At 43.8% G+C, this 22,431-nt stretch overlaps 3 protein-coding genes across 17 annotated transcripts in view; 2 read left to right on the top strand and 1 right to left on the bottom strand.

The window, feature by feature from the left end:
- The first annotated feature begins 3,043 nt into the window (after window positions 1-3,043).
- SLC10A4 (solute carrier family 10 member 4) lies at window positions 3,044-5,813 on the top strand. The gene is made up of 3 exons (XM_038134179.1): window positions 3,044-3,561; window positions 3,966-4,176; window positions 4,840-5,813. The coding sequence occupies exons 1-3, from the start codon at window positions 3,182-3,184 to the stop codon at window positions 5,353-5,355; spliced, it is 1,107 nt and encodes a 368-aa protein (XP_037990107.1). The 5' UTR covers window positions 3,044-3,181; the 3' UTR covers window positions 5,356-5,813.
- Window positions 5,814-5,925: 112 nt separating this feature from the next.
- ZAR1 (zygote arrest 1) lies at window positions 5,926-10,488 on the top strand. Its single transcript, XM_038134184.1, has 4 exons — window positions 5,926-6,892; window positions 6,976-7,068; window positions 7,143-7,217; window positions 7,297-10,488. The coding sequence occupies exons 1-4, from the start codon at window positions 6,044-6,046 to the stop codon at window positions 7,438-7,440; spliced, it is 1,161 nt and encodes a 386-aa protein (XP_037990112.1). The 5' UTR covers window positions 5,926-6,043; the 3' UTR covers window positions 7,441-10,488.
- Window positions 10,489-10,769: 281 nt separating this feature from the next.
- FRYL (FRY like transcription coactivator) overlaps window positions 10,770-22,431 on the bottom strand; it is a 162,814-nt gene continuing 151,152 nt past the window's right edge. For 12 of the 15 annotated variants that reach the window (XM_038134170.1, XM_038134167.1, XM_038134168.1 and 9 more), the window contains 5 exons: window positions 18,903-18,971; window positions 15,786-15,803; window positions 14,713-14,823; window positions 13,160-13,356; window positions 10,770-12,716 (listed from right to left, as the gene is read on the bottom strand). In XM_038134170.1, the coding sequence (XP_037990098.1) occupies window positions 12,458-12,716; window positions 13,160-13,356; window positions 14,713-14,823; window positions 15,786-15,803; window positions 18,903-18,971 (654 nt within the window). In that variant the 3' untranslated portion in view covers window positions 10,770-12,457. The remainder of the gene's footprint in view (window positions 12,717-13,159; window positions 13,357-14,712; window positions 14,824-15,785; window positions 15,804-18,902; window positions 18,972-22,431) is intronic. The other 3 variants (XM_038134163.1, XM_038134161.1, XM_038134164.1) reach the window with 3 other exon arrangements.

Raw genomic sequence — 22,431 nt, forward strand, 5'->3', positions numbered from 1 at the left:
CCTCGGGGGTCACCAACAGGAAGCATAGACACAATGATTGCAATTTTGCAGTAGTCCTGGACTATGCCAGATGCTTTTAACCTCAGTCAGGAGAAGCAAGTGATGGAAACATCACACAGTGTGCTGAAGCAGTCACTGAGTAAACAGCAAGGTTGCTTTGCTCATTCCTTACAGTACTATCAGAATTCCTTACAAATTTATCCTCTATTTTTCACCTTTGATTCTAGCTGAATAAAGGGAAGGCACAAAAATCCTGTTACAAAGGAGCAAACAAAATTCCCTGGTTTTGAGAGACTTCTCCCTGTCCAGACTGGCTTATAGTACAAATGCTCTTCTGTGGAAATCAACCCTCTTCTAAGATTATTGTAAGGCAATATTTTAATAAAAGTTACAAACTACAACAAGTTCATATTTCAGTGCTCCTTTTCCTCCCTCTTCTTTGTTCTTGCTAACTCTTATCCTTTTACCCATTTTTCAACAGAAGGACTAACAAGGAATAATTGAGAATGATGTATGATCAGGTTTACTTGCCAAGTCTTTTTATACTCAAATATTCAATTTGTGGCTTCCAGTAATAGCAGAGTAGGCAGTATCCTTTCTCCTGCCCTCCCCAAAAGAAAGCAGAAAGGAATTTATGTATCTAATCCATGGATTTAGATACATTCAGGTGTTCACTATGTGAGAGCTGGCCGCCTCACAGCCAGATCCTGCAAAACTACTCAGCATCACTCCAGACTCCAGACTGTGCTTTCATTATGACATATCAGAAAAGCCTGCAGCAAGATAAAGACAAGAACCATGCTCAGCAGCAGGTGCAATGTTTTTTCATTCTAAATGCTGCATGTGAAAATATGCCGGGTGCCCGCTTGGAGTGGAGGTACTTTGTGGATGGACAATTTGCAAAACTGAGTGGCTGGGTTTGGACTTGGCTTTCCCTGAAGGCAGCTTCACTGCTCATGTTTAAGCCAAGAATTTAATTTTAATTTTAGCTGATAAATTATAACAAAAATCTCAAGAGGTCTTGATTTGCTGCAACGCATTCGTGACATTTCCCACTATAGTTCAGTGTCCCTGGAAACTGAAGTTTATACTGGGTGGGCTCTGAAAGAGCTTGCATCTGCTTCCAGGGATACTGGATTCCTCCTGTAACTGCCTGCACCATAGGTGCCACACATTGTGATATAAAAATATCTTCCTGTGACCAGCCCTGCTGCAGTGGGGAGTCTGGGGAGTGGCAGTCACAGATAAAGCAGGAGGCCTTGCTGTGCCCTTCCCACCCACTCAATAAGCAGCCCCCTTGTGCTCACACAGTGGATCCATCCTGGGTCTGCCCACAGTTATCCCTGGTCAGCCACACCACAGGGAACCACCCCGGCATTTCTTACAAACCAGGGAGGGTATGATAAGTGAATGACCTGCATGTTGTGAAGCAAAGAATTGGCTACATGACAGATGGAATAAGATGTAACAGTGGTAAGACTTTATGAACCACAATAAATACGTTGCAAGCACTCTTCTGCGTATGCAAACCAGAAAATTAAATCCAGAGGATGCTGTTGGCTCAAAAAGCCAACCAGATCCTGAGCTCCCCTCCTCTAGAGGCCAAAAATATGAATGAACTAAAGCAATCCGGATCCTATTTGGTTGTTCCGCTCTGATGACTCATCTTCCCTGAGCTCTCATTTGAGCTCTTAGGCTAATGACAAGGAAACAAACACAGGCAGAACAGTATTGAACTTGGCAACATTATGGGCAAAGTTGCTTTTCCAGGATTTTGTCACCAGGTACTACTTGCATTTCTTGTATCACCTGTGCCCCAAGAAAGAGCCAAAGGTTTAATAAGCAAACTGTCCAGTTTTCTTTCAAGCCACCAACAATTTCTACTCGAGTCCCAGGACAACCTAAATTTTACCCAAACTTGCTGTTTGATGGAGCTTAAGGCAAGCAGCCAGTCAGGCAGCTCCCATAGGCTGTCTCCTTACACCCGGTGTGCTCTCCCTTCAGCTGTGACCCGAAATGCTCCATGCAGAAATAGAGCCACGCACGAAGAGCAGAAGCCAAGGGGCAGCCCCTGGGGATGCTCTGTCCTGAATCAGCTACCCTCACCCAGGAGTGGTAATGTGAAGTGGTGGCTATGACCCCTCTAAACCCTGTGGGTGAATGAGGGAAAGAGTTACATTCCTAAGACAAGGCCAATAGTAGTGCCAAGAGTGAGAGTCACGGCACATCTCCTGCCCTTGGAAGCTGCCCTCCTCTCTCAGGAGCTCCTGCCCTTGTGAGTCTATTTGGGCATCCTATACAGCACTTTACTTCTGAAGGAACAGAGTGACACACAATTATTAAATGAAAAGCAAATGTTGTAAGCGTAATTTTATGACTGAAAACAGTTCAATCACTCTTGGATGTGATTCTTGGGTGACGGACTACGAGTCTTACCCTGGTTTGAATATTTGCATGCCTGTGAGCTTGCCTGCCTCCTTCATGCATATTGACTACCCTTTAAGAAGTATCACCTCTCCTGACAAGTTTCTGGGTCCCCACCAGCAGAAAGTGGTGCCTTCTCGACCTCACAAAAGGGCTTTCCATCCTTCCTCACACAATCCAAAACCTTCATATCAATAGCAACTTGCCTGGAGGGAGAAGGAGCTTGGCAATCCCTCAGCAGAAGGGTCTAGTGCTGCCCACCCACATCGCGTGACAATGCGAGGCTAATTGACCTTTTTGTAATGCCGACGCCAAAGTAAACCCTGTGATACCTCAGGTCCTCCGCTGGAAGGGTCGGGCCCTGCTGGCTCCAGAAGAGGATGCCGGGGGTCGCAACGGAGAGGGGGATGCGGCCGGGAGCCCGCCGCCGCCTGCGCTTCCCTCCGCCGGGCCCGGGCGGCGCTGGCGGCCGGCGATGACCGCCGTCGAGGCGGCGGCGAGACACCGCCCACGCCGGGGGTGGCCCCGCGTGGGTCCGGGGACGCGCGGGCGGCGCCCGCAGCAGACAGGCAGCCGGGGACCGCGGCCGCTGCGCATCAGCAGCGCCCGGAGATCCGAGCGGAGCCGGGGAGGGATGCGGGCACCGCCGCCCGCCGGGGCGAGCGCTCCCCGCGTCCCGCACTGACGGCCGCCCCGCCGGCGGCACTCTCCTCCGGGGCTTGGCGGGGAGCCGGCGGCTCCCGGGGCCGCGCAGCCCATGGCCAGCTCCGCGCAGCCCCCGGCGGCGGCGGGGGGCCCCGACGGCGGGTCTCTGGCGGGGGGCGGCGAGACCTTCGGGGACCGCTCCCTCAGCCAGGGCCTGAGCGTGCTGGTGGGGCTGGGGCTCTGCGTGACCATGCTGGGGCTGGGCTGCGCCGTGGAGCTGGGGCAGCTGGGGCAGCAGCTCCGGCGGCCCGTAGGGCTGCTGCTGGCGCTGCTGGGACAATTCGTGGCCATGCCGCTGCTGGCCTTCCTCCTCGCCCTCATCTTCGCCCTGGACGAGGTGGCGGCCGTGGCTGTACTGCTGTGCGGCTGCTGTCCCGGGGGCAACCTCTCCAACCTCATGTCGGTGCTCGTCGACGGGGATATGAATCTGAGGTAGGTGCTGCCCCTCGCCCCCAGCCGGCCGGGGGCCGGGGAGGGTTCGCTGGTCATCCGCCGCCGGTGGAGCCGGGACGGGCGGGTGGGCACGGCGCGCTGGGAATCGCCAGCACTGCTGTCCTGCCTCTCCCGTGGAGGATCTTACAGGAGCCCCCGACACACTCCTCCTGCCTCCTTCCCTAAAAAGCTTGCGTGCCCGCGCCCTGGCCGGAGCAGGGAAGGGGGTGGAGGATGGAGAGGGGAGAGAGGGGAGCGAGCGGGCTCTTGCCGTGAGAAGTGCCCGGCCGGCTGCAGAAGCCGCTTCCAGCGGGGGTTGGAGCTTCCCGGGGTTGGAGCTTCCCAGGGTTGTCCCCCGGCCGGGCGCGCGGTGATGGAGCATTTCTTTGGTTCCCCCGGCGCAGTATTATCATGACGGCCTCCTCCACGCTGTTGGCCCTCTTCCTGATGCCCCTCTGCCTCTGGATCTACAGCCGCCACTGGATCAACACGGCCGTGGTGCAGCTGCTGCCCCTGGGGGCGGTAAGCCTGACGCTGGGCAGCACCCTGCTGCCCATCGGCCTGGGGGTGCTCATCCGCTACCGGCACCCCCGCGCCGCAGACCTCCTGGTCAAGGTAGGCACGGCGCCCGGAGGGGAGGAGGGCGGCCACGCCGCGGGGAACGAGCGGGGGCGGCACCGGGGACGGGGAGCCGATGGCAGTAAGCATTCTGCTCTCTCCAAACCGGTGTTAGTCTCACACAGGCTTATTCAACTACTTTGGTGGAATACAAAAACTTATAGTCTTGAAATAAAACGGCAGGACAGAGAAAGCGAGAGAAAGGGTGGGTTACCCCCAGTCGCAGCTCACAGGAGGGAGGGCAGCATGGTGCTCTACCCGGCAGGTGTCCTGGACCCCGTAGCAGTGGCATTCCATGACATCCTACTTTCTCCCCACTCTTGCTGCACCCAGATCAGGCAAAACCAACCTGCAGGCACAGCCACACTTCCTTAAAACGTGCAACTAAATTAGCTTAATTGAGAAAGGACGAGTGAGGCACAAATCCAATTGTTTCCCAGCAAGTCATCCCAAAGCAAAATGATGGAGGATGACCTCAGCCCATTCCTTTACTGGGATATGATCAAACACTACCAAAATTCCAGGCCAGGAGCAAACCTGGGAAGGGCAGTGCAACCATGTTTTGTCATTTAGATTCTTTAGCAAGCCTCTACCTGCTATGCTTATATTTTCAAAATAATAGCCCTCATGTTGTTTATCAATGTCTTTATCTGTTGCCAGATTTCCCTGTGGTCGCTCTTGGTGACTCTGGTGGTCCTGTTCATCCTGACTGGGACCATGCTGGGCCCAGATCTGCTGGCACAGATTCCTGCGTCTGTCTACGCCATTGCAGTGCTGATGCCTCTGGCAGGGTACGCCTTGGGATACGGCTTAGCCACGGTCTTTAAAATGCCCCCACACTGCAGGAGAACAGTATCTTTGGAAACAGGGTGCCAAAACGTCCAGCTCTGCACCGCCATCCTAAAACTCACCTTCTCCCCAGAGCTCATAGGGAGCATGTACATGTTTCCCTTGCTTTATGCACTTTTTCAGTCAGCAGAAGCAGGACTGTTTGTGCTGGCATACAAGATGTACGGAAAAGACAGCTACAAGCAAGATACACTTGGTGAAGAGGAAGACACAGATATTTCCTACAAGAAGCTGAAGGAAGAGGAGGTAGCTGATACTTCGTATGGCACAGTGACCACAGAGGAGCACAACTCCATTCAGATGGAGCCGACTCAGACGGCACTTTAGGCAGGATAAAGAGGTAACTCCCAGAGACATGAATGTGTGTTTTGCTTGCAACCAGGCTGGGGCTGTGCTCGCTGCTGTGCAAGCGGAGCTGTCCAGCCTCTATTGTTTCTCCAGCTACTCCCATTGTACAAGGTGGTATGTGTTTATTACCATGACAGTTCTTCTTCCTCAAAAGTAAATGTGAAAAAAAAAAAAAAAAAAAGGAAAAAAAGAAGGCAAAAGCATCAATGTGACACAAACCAGTAACAGTAAAACTTGATGCAAGGAGGCTGCTGCCTGGCTGAGTGCAGCAGGAATGAGTAGAAGGAAGAAACAGTGTTCTACAGTCAATACCAACTCAGTGTCAGTTCAGATGACAGGAAAAACCACGTCGCATGTGTATCTCTGTGCCTCTCACCTGCTGTAAAAGCATTGTTCTCATTGTTGTCACCACAAATACATGGCGAAGCCGAACCAAACCCGTGTTCTCCGCTGTTTACTCCCTCGGAGGCAACAGGGGCAGCTGGACCAAGCTGCCAGCTTGGTCCAGCTGGGGAGCTGTGAGGGGGTGGGGGATGGCCCAAGGCCGCGCACCAGGTGGGGACGGTAAGGGGCCGCAAGGCCGGCGCCCGTGGGGGGCGAGGGAAGCCCGGCCCCGCCCCGGGGGTATTTAAGGCCGCTGCCCGGGGGTTGTCCCGGGTCCGGTGTGATGGCCGAGGAGGCGATGGCGAGCTATCTCTACTCCACCTACCACCCCTACTCCTACCGCTACCCACCGCCCAAGGGCAAAGGCGGGGCGGCGGGCGGCTGGCGGCCGCGGGGCGGCAGCTACTTCTCGGGCTACGGGGAGGCGGCCGCCGAGTACTTCGACAACTACCAGCGGGCGCAGCTGAAGGCCATCCTCTCCCAGGTCAACCCCAACCTGACGCCGCGGCTCCGCAAGGCCAACACCAAGGAGGTGGGCGTCCAGGTGAACCCACGGCAGGACGCCTCGGTGCAGTGCTCGCTCGGGCCCCGCACGCTGCTGCGCCGCCGCCCCGGCCCCGCCGCGCCGCGGCCCCGTGAGGCGGAGCGAGAGCAGGAGCTGGGCAGCCCCGCCACCACCAACACCCGCGCCGTGCGCTTCCCCCGCACCATCGCCGTCTACTCGCCCGTGGCGTCCCGCAGACTCACCGCCTTCCTGGAGGAGCCGAGCCCGGAGCCGGAGTGGCGGCCGCAGCAGCAGGACAAGGCGGCGGCCGTCGAGGAGGAGCCGGCCGCGCTGCGGGAGCAGCGGGCGGCGGAGGCGGCTGCCGTGCGGGCGAGCTGGGAGCAGCCTCCCGAGGTTGGCGCCGAGCCGCTGGGGCAGCGCTCGGCTGAGCCGCTCGGACAGCGCTCGGCCGCCCCCCCGGAGCCGGCGACGGAGGCAAGCCAGGAGGAGCCGGCAGAGCCGTCAGCCCAGGCAGAGCCATCCGCCCCGGCAGAGGCGGCAGAGCCGTCAGCCCAGCCGGCAGAGCCGCCGGCCTCACCCCAGAAGCAGCAGCAGTCGTCGGCGGGCAAGACCCGCCTGCGCTTCCAGGTGAGTGTGGCCCCGGGGCAGCAGAGCGGGGCCGGGCTGGCCCGGGAGGCGCCCGCACCATCGAATAACACTGTCCCCGGCAGTTCCTGGAGCAGAAGTACGGGTACTACCACTGCAAGGCCTGCAACATCCGCTGGGAGAGCGCCTACGTCTGGTGCGTCCAGGGCACCAACAAGGTAGGGCCGGCTCGGATTGCCCCGGCGAGCGCTCCCCGCCGCCGCCCTCCTACTGACCCCGGCCTTCCTCGCAGGTCTACTTCCGTCAGTTCTGCCGGACCTGCCAGAAGTCCTACAACCCGTACCGCGTGGAGGACATCACCTGCCAGGTAAGGGACCCCAGCCCTACCCTGAGCCCGGCCGCTCCCGGGCCCGGCCGCCCCCGCCGACCGCCGCCTTCTCCCTCAGAGCTGCAAGCAGACGCGGTGCACCTGCCCCGTGAAGATGCGCCACGTGGATCCCAAGAGGCCCCACCGCCAGGACCTCTGTGGGAGATGCAAAGGGAAACGCCTCTCCTGCGATAGCACGTTCAGTTTCAAATACATCATCTGAGGGGATGGGGTTCTTTGTCTTTGTTTAGGGCTCTTCAAGAAAACTGCAAATAGAGCAGAGTTTGGTTTTTTTTTTTTTTTTTTTTGGTTGGTATTGTTGAAGGTACTTGGTGAGATGTAGCTAGGAAAGCATGAAAATAAAAATATTGCAAAGCATACTCAAATGATCAGGTGGGTTTGTGCCCAGCTCAGAGGGTGCGTATTGTAAATTCTGTAGCTTGTATAGGCAACAAGCCCAGAGGTGTATGGTAGATCAGTGATGGTCTTGGAAGGAACTGACTCAGGACTTAGTTGACTCTCAGGTGGAAAGGGTTTCTGTTAGTGCTTCTGCTCTTGAACTAATCAAATGCTTGAAGTTAACATCAAATTGACATCTGCAGTAGGTAGTAGACTGTCCTTCATGATGAACAAAACACCAGTAGTATTCACTTATTTTGCACACCTCTATTCAATGTACCAAGTATCCTGCACCTGTTCTTCATCACTAGAAAATGATTGAGAAATGCCGTGTAAGTACTGAATCACTTCTACTGGTACAGCTGGCCTGCATTTAGCTAAGTTGGTGCTTTTGTCTGTAGGTAAAAGCCCAAGAAAGCCTTTTCAGGGATGGTTCTTATAAAATGCTGAGGGACGGAGTCACTGATGTTATGGTGAGGTCTCTTGGTTAAATGTATTGCTCATCTTACCTGCACAAGGTTGTGGAGAGCAGTGACACTTCCAAGGAGCAAGGTACAGTAACACTCCATCTGCTTGGCTTCCTTTTTAACCTGCAGGTGAAGTGCAAGACCTGTACACAGGGTGGAATATACTTGAAGAGTTTGATCTAATTACAGTTTAGATGCCTGCCATCAGAAGGATTGACACTCCCACAACTCCTCTGGGGTTGGGTTTGGTAGTAATGGCAGAGCCAGCACTGGTTACTCGCAGATAGTGCTCTCTGTGGGCTCTTGGTGCTCTCTGTAGGAACACCATGCTTCAGCCAAGTGTTCCAAGCTGCCTCTGACTAACTTGCAGCATCACTATCTGAGCAGGTTCACAAGCTAGTAAAACCTATACCACTGCCCCAGTCTACCTTTAAGCTATGAAGCTGGAAAAACTGGGATGAAAGCCTACTTTTGTGAATGCTACTGGCACTGTTAATTCTTAAATTGCAAAAGGCTTTGTGACTCATGCTCAGAACTCTTGAGGTAACTTCTCTTTCAAAAGAGTGATTTTTATATTTGCTATAACAAATTTAACTACACCTATACCCAGCTTGAGAGACCATTCTATTAAATGCTGAAGAGAGAATCAGTCTGAGCCCATGCTGTAGAACAGCTTCAGTGCCAGTTTCTGTAAGTGGCAGCTAGTGGGTGGCAGGGTAGTCAAGCAATATCCTTCGTATCAACATTTCTTGTTTGAGGGACAGTGAGTGTTATTTCTATATGCTTAACTCATCTTGCTGTAAATTCCTGCCTTATTTCAATATGCCCCTTGAACCTGCTGCAGTAGGCTTAATGCCTCAGTGTCAATTTATTGCAAAGTAATTTTATTTATTCTTGCTGCGTTCATTGTTAGAGCAGTGAGAGGCATTCTGGGAAGAAGGAGACCTGCTCCCTCCAGAGCAGAGCACGGTTCTATTTCATGCTTCCACCTGAAGTGTTTTTCCATGTTATCAGTAAAAGGAAATAACTCTTGCTTTACTGGCTCACTCAGATTTTCACAGAAAATTTCATCCTTGTTCAATTTGAAAAGCTGCCCTGCAGCTGGGCAGTGCTCTGTTGTAGAGGCACATGCCTTGTACTCACCTGTAGTTAAGCCACTGTGATGAGCAGTGGCAATCCACTGAGGAATGCACCTGGGGCCCTCTCTGCAGCCACCTGGCCCCTGCCTCAGTTTGCAGTTGCAGCTGTGATCTGGGATGTCTTTATTTCTGAACATATTCCCCTCCAAGGATGTTCTTCAGTGTTTTCCTGTTTGCCTTCCCCATTCTCATGGCTGTAGTCTGTTCCTGATGCATGCATTGAGACACTGACTGTGATGAGTCTGTGCACCTCGGTAATGAGTCAGAGAACTGGAGCTCTGTGCCATGTCAGTACGAAGTCATGGCAATGCCAGCAGCTGAATGCTTCCAATTTATACAAGCATCCTACAAAACATGGCTTTGAGGATTACTTGCTGTGAATATGGTGACTCTTACGTGATTATCGGTAGTAGCCCACAGTGAAATCTAGCCATCCCCACCAACTACAAAAAAGCAGTCAAAGCAGCACTTGGTTCTGCATGATAAGATGTAGAACAGGCTTAGCTGATGTGAACGGAGTGCTGTGCTTCACCAGCAGCGATGAAGGCTCTCCATGGTGGGTAAGGAGGCCACCCCTGCTCCCATCAGCTACTGCAAGGCTCTGTGGCTTGGAGGAGTACAGTGCAGTGGGCAGCCATATTAAACAAGCTTTCCTTAATCCTGTAGTATTCTTCAGTTCCAGAGTAGCTCTACATGTCATCCCTCTTACATAAATATGTTCAATGCTTTTACTCCTCAATGCTCAAGTACAATTCTGTACTCTTTAGCTGTTTTTGAGCTTTAGTGCCATGTCATGCCCATGACAGCACACACTGATTGTGGGCACTGGTTCCTAGACTCAGCAGGAAGGAAAGCGACTCCTGACCTATTGTAATTGTGCAAATGGAAGGGTGCCAGTTATTCAAAGCTATCCTGAACTTGTTCTGTACAGCTTTGTCACAGAGATTCTTTTGCACATGTTAGCTCAGTCAGTGCTGTATTTGCTGCATCTTACAGGAGCTGTCTCACGTTTTGCTTGTTTCTACACAGCTTTACCATAGCTTTGGATTTGGCACAGGCCTGGCATCATGTAATGCAGGGTGACAGCTCATGCAGTAGTTGAGTAATTTTTGAAAAGCTTAATGAAATTAAAGCAGTATCAAAAGACAGTCATCTAAGATGATTCTGCTCATTAGGGCAGGTTCTACTAGCCATTACAAATGGAGGAAGTTGTGTAACATAAGGAATTACATATATGAATTCAGCTTTGAGTTTCATGAGAAATCCAATAACAGCTTCAGAAGATACCTAGAAAATGCTGCTGCAATGACAGGACATAAAAGGAAAAAAATTACTTCAGGGCATGCAGGCCTCTGTTGTCAGTGTTTAATCTGTTTAGCTAAAGTATTTAAACTCTAGCTTGTAAAAATACACAAAACGAGAGATATAATGTCTTTTATTTTTACAAAAAAAGCTGGTAAAAGATGATGTAAATAAAAGTGTAATGCGCCCCTAAATAAAACTACCTCTCCCCTGTAAATACTTGTTAAATAATTAAGAACACCATCTACAGTACCACAAAACCATCAAAATAATTAAATTTTATCAGGGACAGGGGAAAAAAAATACAGTGAATATGAATGTGCCTTGACCAGTTACAGAACTTGTTAGGATAACATAACTACTGTCAGCAGTCCAACAGCGTGCACAGTGCCTTCAATTAATGCATTTCAGCATAATTACATTTCTAGTGGGGCCTAATTCCCCCAAAAAGGCAGAGCTAAGAATTTCAGTTCTACATTCTAAACTCTGGAATTAGAGCCCATTAAAAAAATCACAGTGGGTAAGAGATGTATATAAAAATACTGGGTGTTCCTTTCAAATCACAGGAATTGTGGGACTACATTCTTCTTTTTCTGTTTTTTTTTTTTCTTTTTTTTTTTCTACAAAATGCTATTGGTTTCAACAGAATCCAGTTTGTTTTATGCTACAGACTTTGACACTGAACTATGAGTATATTGCCTGTTTGCATGTTTTGGTAGTCAGGGGTTTTTTTGTCTTTTTTTTCTATAGTCCCAATTCCTTAGGCTTCAGTTGAGTCATGAAAATGCATATACATGCCTTCAAACTCTTCAAACCCTGCAGGCTATTCAGACTGCAAGTACTGCATGTGACTACCAAGAGGAAATGCCCCCTTCTCCTCATAGCTTTATACACCTACTGTTTTAACAGTGCATTGCACAAATTTACATGAAAAATACTGGTTTTGCACTATACAGTTTCTAGAATATATACAGAATAAAATAAGTTAACTTCTAATGAGAATTGCTGATGGGCAGCATATATCTTTAATATACATTTTAAAGTCTCTGCAGGCAGCTACTTTTTGGTTAGTTGTTATCAGTATTTTAACATAAGCACTGGTCAGAGAACTGAGCAGCATTCCAATAAAGTTAACAGATATATTATTTCTTTTAGAAACACTGGGAAATCCCAGTTTAAAATATTATTAAATGTCCTAACATTTACACACTATGAGGATTAGATCTAATAAAATAAAATTTCTTCAAAAATAATCTTGCAGCTCTTTTAAGCATGCTCTGAGACCTTATTTAACAATCATCCATACCTTCAAAAAAACAACTGTCACATAGCCATACATTCTAACTCACACACATTATTTCCTTATAACAGACAACAAAAGCAAATAAAACACTGAGAAGTCAATGTTTTTTGCAGTCGTATATCATTCTACTCATGTTTGACTGCACATTCTTCATGACATTGCAAAGTGTCTCATTAGGTGTTAAGCTGATGGTTTCACTGCTGGAAAGCCAGGAAGCCTTGCAGGTCTTCAGCCAAAATAAACCAGCCTTGGTTTCAGCCTCATCCCACCTGCAATACTGATCCAACCTCTGGAGGCTGTTGCTGCAAACATCCTTTATAGTTCTGTTACAACAGAAAATAATGCATATGTATGCATTATGTTTAAGCCCTTTTCCTTTCATGTAGTTTTTATACATAAATTTAATAAAAAAATACTACTGCCACACAGGCTGCTGTGTAGAAAGAGCAGTCAAGTAGGATGTTCACTTCAATTTTCAGGGTTTTACTTGTGATGAAACAGTTTCTTGCTGTGATAAAAGTGTGTTGGTTGTCAGGACTGCTGGAGGTTTGTTTTTGTTTTTTTTGTGAAAGGTGCTCAATAATCATCTGAAGTGTCTTCATCATCAGTTCTTTTCTAAATGACAGCTGTTCAGAAACCAGTGGTCACAAGATTTATTCCGGTTTTGATCTTCCCTAGAAGCTGACAGGATTGCACCATGCGGAGAGACTCTCGGATTTCTAGATTAAGTTCCATCAGCTTTGAGCTGGCCTCAGACATATCTTGGTTGGAGCCTACTACCGCAAAGCTGCCAGTTTGGCCAAGTGTCTGATGACGGAAATAGATGTGCAGCAATGTTTGAACTGGGTCATCTTCAGAACTGCCAAAGATGTCGTGGGGCCAAATAGATCTGTAAACACACAGTTTGGATTGAAACATTAAAAAAAAAGTTTAAATGTTCTTTAAAAAGATATTTGAACAGAAGACAGGAAAATGCAAGGGAAAATAGCATGCAATTTGGATTTAAAAATCAGAAGTTTAAATACTTTTAAGCAGATGTTTGAAAGACATAGAAAAATGCTACAGGAAAGTTTTTTCCAGTGAGTCCCGGTAAATAACAGTATAATTGCTCAGAGATAAATTCTAAATAAGTACTACTAAAATTGCGTTTTACTTTTCTTAAATTACTGAAAAGAAAACCCCAAAACTTGTAATGAAGCAACAGTGCTTGTCCTTTCCAACAAGGACATCCAACAAGAACTGAAAAAAAAATGAATAGTGCTTATCCCTGTTTTTAATTTAAAAAGGTCTATTAAGAAACTCAAGATCTGAAAGCGATCCTTGAAAACTTACCTGAAAGCCTTGACCTGTGCCACAGCTGACACAAACTCCTTGTTTCTCAGGGATTCAATGAGGGAGTGAATAGCTGTTTCTGTGCTAGCTTGGGCAGCCTCTGCAATTTCAATTTCTTCGATACCACTGTTAGACACTGCCTCGGCCTCTTTCAGGCAGCTCTCCAAAAGAGCAAGTTCTTCAGACATGTTTATTACCTAAAACAAGTATAATTTATCTCTTTTAGTTTAAATGTATTTCAAGCCAAAATGATTTTCAGAAGATCAGGTTTTTATTTTTCATCCTCTGTGCAATAAAGAGAAATAGAAAAAGAACACCCAAATATTTTCTGCAGGTGCTTAAGTATACAGTTAATGGCCCAAGCCTGCATGTCAATTATTTGGGTTTTCCCTGATGAAGTTTCCCTCTTAGTTATTTTTAAATTTATTTTTAAAAAAGAAATTTCTTTTCTCTTTATGTTGCTTAATAAGAAACTGAGAAGAATAAAACATTTCAGGAAGGTATGAGAGCAATGGTGCCATTACAAGGACATCTTAAATATGAAGGAAAAAATCTGGAAGACTGGTAACCCAGCACAGTAACAGTAGTGCAGCCAGTGTGTATAACGGTATCTTTGGCTTTAGCTGCAATGCATGAGTAAAACACAAGGCCCATCTCTCAGAACATGGTTCTGCATCTGACTAACTTAGGCAAGAAGTGGGACTGATGTGATGCCAGCCTTCCACAGTGTTCTTCAAACACAAACTTATTTGCAGCCTCTACAAAAATCTGGAAATACAAGTGAGGAATGTGCAGAGTTTTTTCCTGAAGCTACTCATAAACCAAAGACTTTCACTCCAGATTTCCGTGTTCCTTGCTAGTATATCAAGCAAGACCAAGCCTACTTTTTTTTCCTGCTACCCCTGTTTATTGCATTCCAGACCCAGGAGAGAACTTACAGAAGGCATTATTAATAGCATAATGCACACAACTCAATTAACATCACATATGTACTACATGTGCACAGCTGAAAAAAACTTTTTACTTCTGAAGTTACTACAACTAAAAATCAGGCATAAGAGGTGCTTATGCACTACTAACTGTGCTTAGGATGGGGACTAAGTCTGCAGAGTAACTGAATGGTGGCTGAAGTGACACAGTTAAATGAATCAGTTGGTAGAAAGTGGTGATGGTGTTTGCTATAGGAAACACCAGGGCTATGGAAAGGCTCAGCTTTTCTGAGTGGACTTGATGTGCCTTGATTGTAGCTTGATTAGAATACACCAGGAGTGCTACTGAAATACTTAAAATCCTCATCACTGGACTCCCTACGTTCCTGTCTTTTTTTAAAAGAGCTTTCAAGCTGTACAAAAATCAACACAGATAATTGAACATCTCAGAAAATTCTTGTAAGCTCTACTTAAATATTTTATTAATTGGCTATAAAACAGCTGGAACCCTCCTTCAGTTTCTAAAAGGATGTCCCACTGATGAAAATGTTATCAAAATGTGTTTTAAATTGTCTGCTTTTAAAATGTCAACAATTACTAGCTGAATAGCGTGGTTTTTATTACCTCTGCTTCTTTTTTGATTGTTTTTACTTGACTGATGAGTTTGCAATAGGCCTGGAACAGAAGCAGCAACTGGAAATGCAACTTGTATAGCCTCCGACACAGCTCCAGCTCCTACAAATGTAAACAACACCATTACATTCAGGAAGTACACACCTCCTACTACCCAGTGCAAGAGACAATAAATCACAACTTCTTCAGTAGAGTGTGCAAAATTAGAAATAGTTAATTTGGCTACTAAAGAAAATGCTGAAAATATTTAGAAGCTAACATACAGTAAGCTAATGAAAAGCAGGTGAAAGCTTCATTCAGTTCTAGATTTACAAGTAGCCTCTCACAGAGATTTAAAATTCACTTATTAAAAAGTTACATTTCCAAGAAAGGGGGTGGAGTGGGATGTGAAGTCATTCAAAAGGCATTTTGAAATGTCTGGAACATTTCAAGATTTTATGTGTTAAAACCAAGAGTTTCATAGATCAATTACTTTTATTGTTGATGTTTTACTGTTTTAAATTCAAGATCTAATATCCAAAAGAAGCAGTTGTGATCCATAAGTATAGGATCTTTCATAACCATTAATATTTCTATTGTAAGCACAGTATAGAACCTGGCCCTTAGCTTACACTGCCTGACAGAGTAAGAAGAGAATAATTCCATTCCTAGAGGCAAGAATAATTTTTCTTTATAAAAGGTAGCTCTTATTCTGCTTTAGAAAATAACACATGATATATTCTTAAGGAAATGAAATAGCAGTATTAATTTATACACTGTCTTGCTTCCATTTTATGCCTCTAAAACACTAGTCAGAAATGCAGACAGTGTTAATACTGCTTCACATACAGACATAAAAGCTAGTGCTAATGGAATAATCTTTATAACATTCCACTAACTGAGGATCCTATTATCTACAAAGGACCAACAGTCTAATGGGTTAGATGATGCAAAACTGAAGCACACAGCATTTCTGTAATAGTCTAGGACAAGACATCATTATTTCACAAATGGACAAGACAGATGGAGACCAGTTTGGTGACTGGCATGGTTAAGTATTTGATAAATCAAGAACTGTCACTTACTGCTAGAATTTCCATTTGCTAAGCAAGAAGATGAGCAGGTCACAAAAACACAAAGAAAGAAAAAAGAGCAAGAATTAGTGTAGGAAATAATTTTAATTAGGGTAAAAGATGTCCCAGGTAAAATGGAGGAAGAAATACAAGTAACATGCTCCAAACATATCCTGAATGTAAAAAAAAATTAACAGGTTGAATTTGATGTAAAATTACTTGCTGCTATAGCTAAAGATAAAAAGTACTGGCTTTGTTGTCCCACAGCATGAATAACACTCTTAAAACCCTGTCTGGTCTTTATACCTTGTGTAGTCTGAAAGGTGCACAAATTTAAGGTAATCAAAATCAAGGACACTTACATCTAAACATCTGTACAAAGCTTCTTACTTATTCTGTATCCCAATAGTTTAAGCAATAATAATGCACTTTAAAATTGGAGATGCAAGGTTAATTTGGATTCTGAATCAGTTTAGAAAACATTGGGTTTGCTCAACTCAATTCACAATTTCAGAAAAAATGCTTGGGGAAGAGGGATAGGGAGAGCAGCAGTCAGAAAATGTATGTGTCAGACTAGGGATGTGAACTTCACCATGCCTGTACAGCACTGAGGTACTGATGGCACTTAGACATGAACAGTGGTCATGGCAAACCAAATCACAGAATCACAGAATATCCTGAGCTGGAAGGGACCCACAAGGATCACTGAAGTCCAGCTCCTGGCCCTGCACAGGACAAACCCATTGGAATCACACCATGTGCCTGAGAGCAAAAAAAGGGAATGTCAGCAGATGTCTGGCTCCCAAGAGACAGAAGCAACTGAGCTTTACTGAGCACATAGTTGTACATGGTGTTATGGTAAGTTATATACTATGTGCTTCCCAGGTTATAAACATTGCATGGCTTTGTGACACTCCATGTTCTTGTTCTGCACTCTGTGCTATTATATACTCAGCACAATTACCAGATTTCTGATGCACAGAACACTGAAGACAGTGAACTGCAGAAGTTAACATGACTTCGATGAATCACTTTATTGAAGCACAGAGAATCAGATTTTAAAAAATGGCAGGGTTGACTATTTAATAATTTTAGTCATTAAGTTCCAGTGTTCTTAAAGCCAAGTCTCATTATTACTCTAAGTCATAATTAATCCTTTTCCCCCAAAACACACCTTGATAGCTACCTTCTAAAAACTCAGGAGAGGTTTTCCTTTAAAATGGCTTTGTACTGCTTCAGTGTCTTTCATATACATGCTTACTTGAGAAATAATCTGATTTTTCTACCTGCCTGTCCTGTAGAAACAGTCAAGCCAGAGTCCAGATGCATTCTTTCAGGCTTAGATGTACTAATAGCAAGAACTGAATAATTAGATTTACTTGCAAGTCTGCTGGCAATGCACAAGCTGGAACAGCATTAACCTCGCTATTCCTTAGCTGTATGGACCACAGTGCCAAAAATTAGTAAGAAAATCTTATTTGTGTAAGTAAATGAAAAATATCTGTTTTTCTGAGGAAGACAACACTTACACATTCTTAACATTAACTGGTTGACTGCTCAGACTTAGCAGCCCCACACTCCATTTACAAGGACTTTTGAAGAATTACCAGCATGCCACCCTTGCAGGGTGGATTAAAAACCAAAATCAAAACAAGTCCCCACAAATAATAATCAGTGTGATTGGTCTCAAACTCCTTTTCAGAGGCCACCTTCAAACCCTGCAGAAACAGGGAAGAATAGGCCAAACTGCCTTGCCAGGGAATCATGGATTCTTTCTGTACAAGCTATCTGAAAGACTGCATGTTGTTTCTCTTCCATTTCTTAGTTTCCCCAGCTAGACAGTAGGATATACATGTATACATGTATATATATACGACATTTACTGTGTTGTAATAGTAAATGTTATCTATTTCTAAAGATATACCAGTCAGTATACAAAGATGTATACTTAGTGTAAAATACACTAAAGCATGTGTTCATAGGCAGGATAAAAGTCCTTGCAAATAGTAGCAAATTATTTTGCTGGTTTTGTATTACCTAAACTTATTAACTTGATTTTTTTTTAAATGTGCAACTTCAATGCAGTATAAAAATTAACATCATATTACCACATTTTACTACTTTAAAAATTCAGGTACATTTTGTGATTGCATTAAAAAGCCCCAAACATATATGTGTATATATATGAAGAGCACCAAAAGAAAACTCTATAAAAGAAGAAGTAGTCCAAAGATACAGTAAATATTTCTGCTGGTGAGGACTACATCTTCAGCAGCAGAAACATGACCAAGTGTATCAATGAATGGTTCAACTGAATAAAAGAAATAAAATTCCTCCTTTTTCTGCTTGGATTTGAGATTTTTGTCAAACTGTGATTGTGAAAAGGTAAGTTCATCTGCTACCTGCAGTTCTTTCTTACATCTTTCACTGTCCTTACCACAGTACTTCAAATGGCAGACTCCTTGTACCTAACTAATGTTGGGGTTTGGATTTGCTTTTTTACTGCATCAATATTATGCAGCTATTCTATTTTAAAAAAACCCCAGTCCTAGTCTGTTTCAGGAAAAGCTATCACTTATTACAGCAATTAGTGATATTAAACATGGATGAGTGCCATGCAAATACATACAAAATATTCAACTAATATTAATGGTTACTTAACCTATTGTTAGATGATACTTTGACATAAGTGTTTAATGAGCTTTTTGCTACACTGCTACTTTACTCCCTGTTACTTCTCATCCAAATATTGGCTCCATAAAGGTCTTATGTAGTTCTAAGTTTTTCAGTAGACAATGTATCTGAGCATATAACCAGAATTTTAATCTTTTTTCCGTCTAGAAACAGCAGCAGAAAAGCAGACTTGCTGGTACACAGATGGTATCTAGTCTGCTTATCTACTCAGTGTTATTAAATCTAGAACCCAAGACAGATTGCCAGCTTTTATTAAGAAGACCCATTTTTATTGCCACTTCATGAGACTCCGAGTTTCCAAAAGATAGGATGATAACTGAAATGAAAAGCTTTTCATATATTTTTAATCTCTCATATACAAATACTGGAATTTCTGTGCAATAAAGATGATTTTAAAATCTCATATCCTGAGACTCACAAATGACATACACCTACCTGGGCATCAGTGTTAGTCCCATGAATACCATCATCAGTACCAAATGTCCTTTTGCAGTCTTCTAGCCACTGCAAAATAAATATAAACAAGATTGAACATATTCTGAAACAGCAAACTGAAGACTGTGCTAAAACTGCTTAAGGCACTTTGTCTTGTACATTCTTGGATAACGTAAGACATTGTGGTATGAAATCAATCTTTACCAATGTTGTTTGCAGTGATGATATCCACTCTGATAGATCACTTGTAACTTTTATTTCCTGTAGCCTTCATGACCCAAGATGGAGATAGTACACTCCAGCATAAATACTAACCCATGACTGAATTGATACTGTTACAGAAAAATGTATGAGAGGGTGGAAGCAGAAATATCCCTCTCTTTACTTTCTGCACCAGCTTGACACTAATGTGATTTATCAGCCTTTAAAATATAGCACTAATTCATATTAATTCTCATTCTCCTTAATTAGAGAATAAGCCTGTTACATTTCTTGGGACTACTTGAGAAACAGAAGGAAACAGAGCTCTCCTGTGTAAGTGCAGGTTTACAGGATGGAATGAAAAAAAACAAATTCTCCCATGGGGGTTTAGCATCACCTCCAGTTCATACAAACCAAGGAGATGAAGTATTCTTGCATTACACAATGCAAACCTGCAGATTCTGCTCAGGGCTGCATTTAACTTCACTTCCTATATCAGACAATAAGTTTATTAATTTCAGAGGGCAATCATTTTTTCTACCTTTAACCAGCCATGCAGATTTCTCAGAAAATGACCTGCATGTGTACTGGCATTCCCGTGAATTTCTATGTTACTACAAAGCATTTATAGAATCAAATATGTTCTTTTTGGACAACACAACCTGATCACCCCATTGATAAATTTTTCTGTACAGTGCAAACAACTGCAAGCATGGTTATTACTAAAATGGGAATGCATCATGTTGAGATAAAGTGTATAATACCATCTGAAATGAAGAATAGGCTCTATACATCCATGGAAGAATAATTTAGCATACTGCTTGTGTTTGGTATCTTGAATCTCAGAGGGAATCTTGGTGACCTTTTTCTAACCTTTGTCTGATGCAAGAAAAAGAAAAATGTGATTTCCCATCTGCTCAATTTAATAAAGGTTACTTAGTGAATTAACTAGGCCAGTGTGCTCATCAAGAGGAGAAATGGAATTCTCTGAACATCGCAGTGTCAGTTTCAATTAGTGACATGGATACCAACATCCACAGCAAATCTCATTTTTCTTTCTATCTGACAGCCTCCATCAGGAACAATGGAATAGGTTTGCACTGCAACAAACAGCAGCAGCAATTGGGAAGCTAGCATTTCTTTTCACACACCACCCTTTTAAGATCTTTTTTTAAAATCTTAGAACCAGTCTGAATAAAGGGTGTGCCTAGAATGCTGTGTGTATAAGCTTGCATTTTCTATTACATTTAACTGATTCAGTATCTTTGTCCCTAATACACACATGAAATCTAAGCAGTCCCCTTGCAAAAAAATAGAATAGCTCCAAAAAGTTGACAAAATTAATTTGTTAAGAATTTTTACAGAATATATGTTCAGCATGGTAGAAAGATATTTTTTTTTCTTTGGGAATAGTGTGACAGAATAACCTTCTTTATGTGTTTGCTTTGTGTCAAGTCATGTTTTCTCCAAGTATCTCCTACAAAGTGTTGATGAAAGCATAACACAGGGAAGTCTGGGGTTAGTCTTGGTCATAGCACAGGTTGGTCTGCCAGCTTACACCCTAAACAGACACGCTGAGCAGCCTATACTATAGGTACCTTTCTGTCTTATCTTGGTGTATAGGTAAGAGTTTCAAGCAACGGCAGCCCAAGCCTTTTACTTTTTCAATTTGATTCATGTGAATGCCTGTACACCACACAGCACTGAGAGTGACAAACATCATCTATTTGGGCAAAGTTTAAACAACAATTTTTCATTAAAGAAATTCACATACAGTTTCTCCCAGTGGTTGATTCTAGACGACACCAGATTAACATGCAAAAATATCTGGTAATTTTTATTTACTTTATTATACAATAGCCCAACCACTTAATTTGGTCATTCTTCTGTGTGTTTCTATGAAAAAAGCAAGGGTCTGCATTAAGTTGATTAAGCATTTTGCCTTCATTTTGCCTTATTACTTTCAGATTTAATAGGATTCATAGCACAGCTGTGTGTAACAACAGAAATTCAGATTTTACTTGAGGAAGTCTTGTTCAATCATTCCCTGTACTCTGTTTAAGAGGACAGAGTAAGAAAACAATAAAACATGTATCTGAGATGTAGCTTGGAAGATTCTTTGTTTATATTTAATATAAAATACACTTTAGAAAAAGAGGGCCAACAGGTAAAGAAATACTTCTAAAATGTTTTAGAAAAGTAAAGTATTTGAGTAGTCACTACTTCTAAATTAACACACTCAATAACCACTTAAATAATGCCCTAAATTGTCTAAATGACACACTATCAAGAGTCTGAGATGACTGGTCAAAGCTAAAAGTTTCTTCCTTCTCAGTACTCCTTCTTTTTATTTATAAATTATTAAATAAAAATAAAACCATGATAAAATGCTCTCAGTTGTTTCAGAACAATTCCTTTAACCCTGTGAACCTTCTTCCTGCTCCAGTCACTCACAGATCTGTGGTATAAGACAGGTTGACCACAGAAACATGTTAATGGACTTCTTTTTTGACAGAAAAAACAATTCCTTCACTATGATAAAATGACAGAGGCCATCAAACTGATGTATTTGTATTTGTTTATCTACTAAAATAAAATACAAAGAAGTTATTAATATCCAGCATGGATTTATATTAATATGAAATGTGGCAGTGCAAAATTAGATAACAATACCTTTAGTGAATTAGTTGCCATCTGAAAGTGATGTCATTTTAATTTGTTATACTTTGACAAGTATATTGTAATATACTGATTATACTAAAGTATAATACTAATTATAGTATTGTAATTAGTATTATACATAGTAGAATTATTGTACTATAATTAGTATTATATATACTAGTTTAATACTAATTATACTAAAGTATAATTTGTAATTTGTTATACCTTGACAAATCAACAAAACAATACCATTGGTTATTGCTGTGATAAACTAGGCTAAATGGAGAGTTGATGTAAAATTCCTTCATGTTTGGATAGTCATCATTCTGATCACACACACGGGTCCCTTTTTACCCTGTCACAAATCTTCCTGTCTGACCATGGGGCAAATCAGTTACACCCTCTGTGCCTCAGGGCTGCTCTCTAAAAGGAGGAATGAATACATTATGCACTGGAGATCACCAGACATGAAATATTACATTGAGTAAAATTATCTTAGTCATTAGATGAGCATTTGTTTCTGATTAAGCCTACATGGCAAAATGTAGCTCATTATATTAGGTCAAAAAAATTGTTATTACCACAGAGCAGGGCAAATAAATGCATCAACTCCTTAACAGAAATGCTGGCTTGGGTCCTGCCAAGAGTTTATCTTCATTAACAGTGC

This window comes from Motacilla alba, chromosome 4 (assembly GCF_015832195.1).
Source record: "Motacilla alba alba isolate MOTALB_02 chromosome 4, Motacilla_alba_V1.0_pri, whole genome shotgun sequence".
NCBI lineage: Eukaryota > Metazoa > Chordata > Aves > Passeriformes > Motacillidae > Motacilla > Motacilla alba.

Excerpts from the sequence above, each read along its gene's own strand:
- SLC10A4 (XM_038134179.1), top strand. The coding sequence starts at position 3,182 with ATGGCCAGCTCCGCGCAGCCCCCGGCGGCGGCGGGGGGCCCCGACGGC. Across the intron at positions 3,562-3,965 it reads GACGGGGATATGAATCTGAG|TATTATCATGACGGCCTCCT; the intron begins GTAGGTGCTGCC and ends CCCCCGGCGCAG. Across the intron at positions 4,177-4,839 it reads CCGCAGACCTCCTGGTCAAG|ATTTCCCTGTGGTCGCTCTT; the intron begins GTAGGCACGGCG and ends ATCTGTTGCCAG.
- ZAR1 (XM_038134184.1), top strand. The coding sequence starts at position 6,044 with ATGGCCGAGGAGGCGATGGCGAGCTATCTCTACTCCACCTACCACCCC. Across the intron at positions 6,893-6,975 it reads AGACCCGCCTGCGCTTCCAG|TTCCTGGAGCAGAAGTACGG; the intron begins GTGAGTGTGGCC and ends TGTCCCCGGCAG. Across the intron at positions 7,218-7,296 it reads TGGAGGACATCACCTGCCAG|AGCTGCAAGCAGACGCGGTG; the intron begins GTAAGGGACCCC and ends CTTCTCCCTCAG.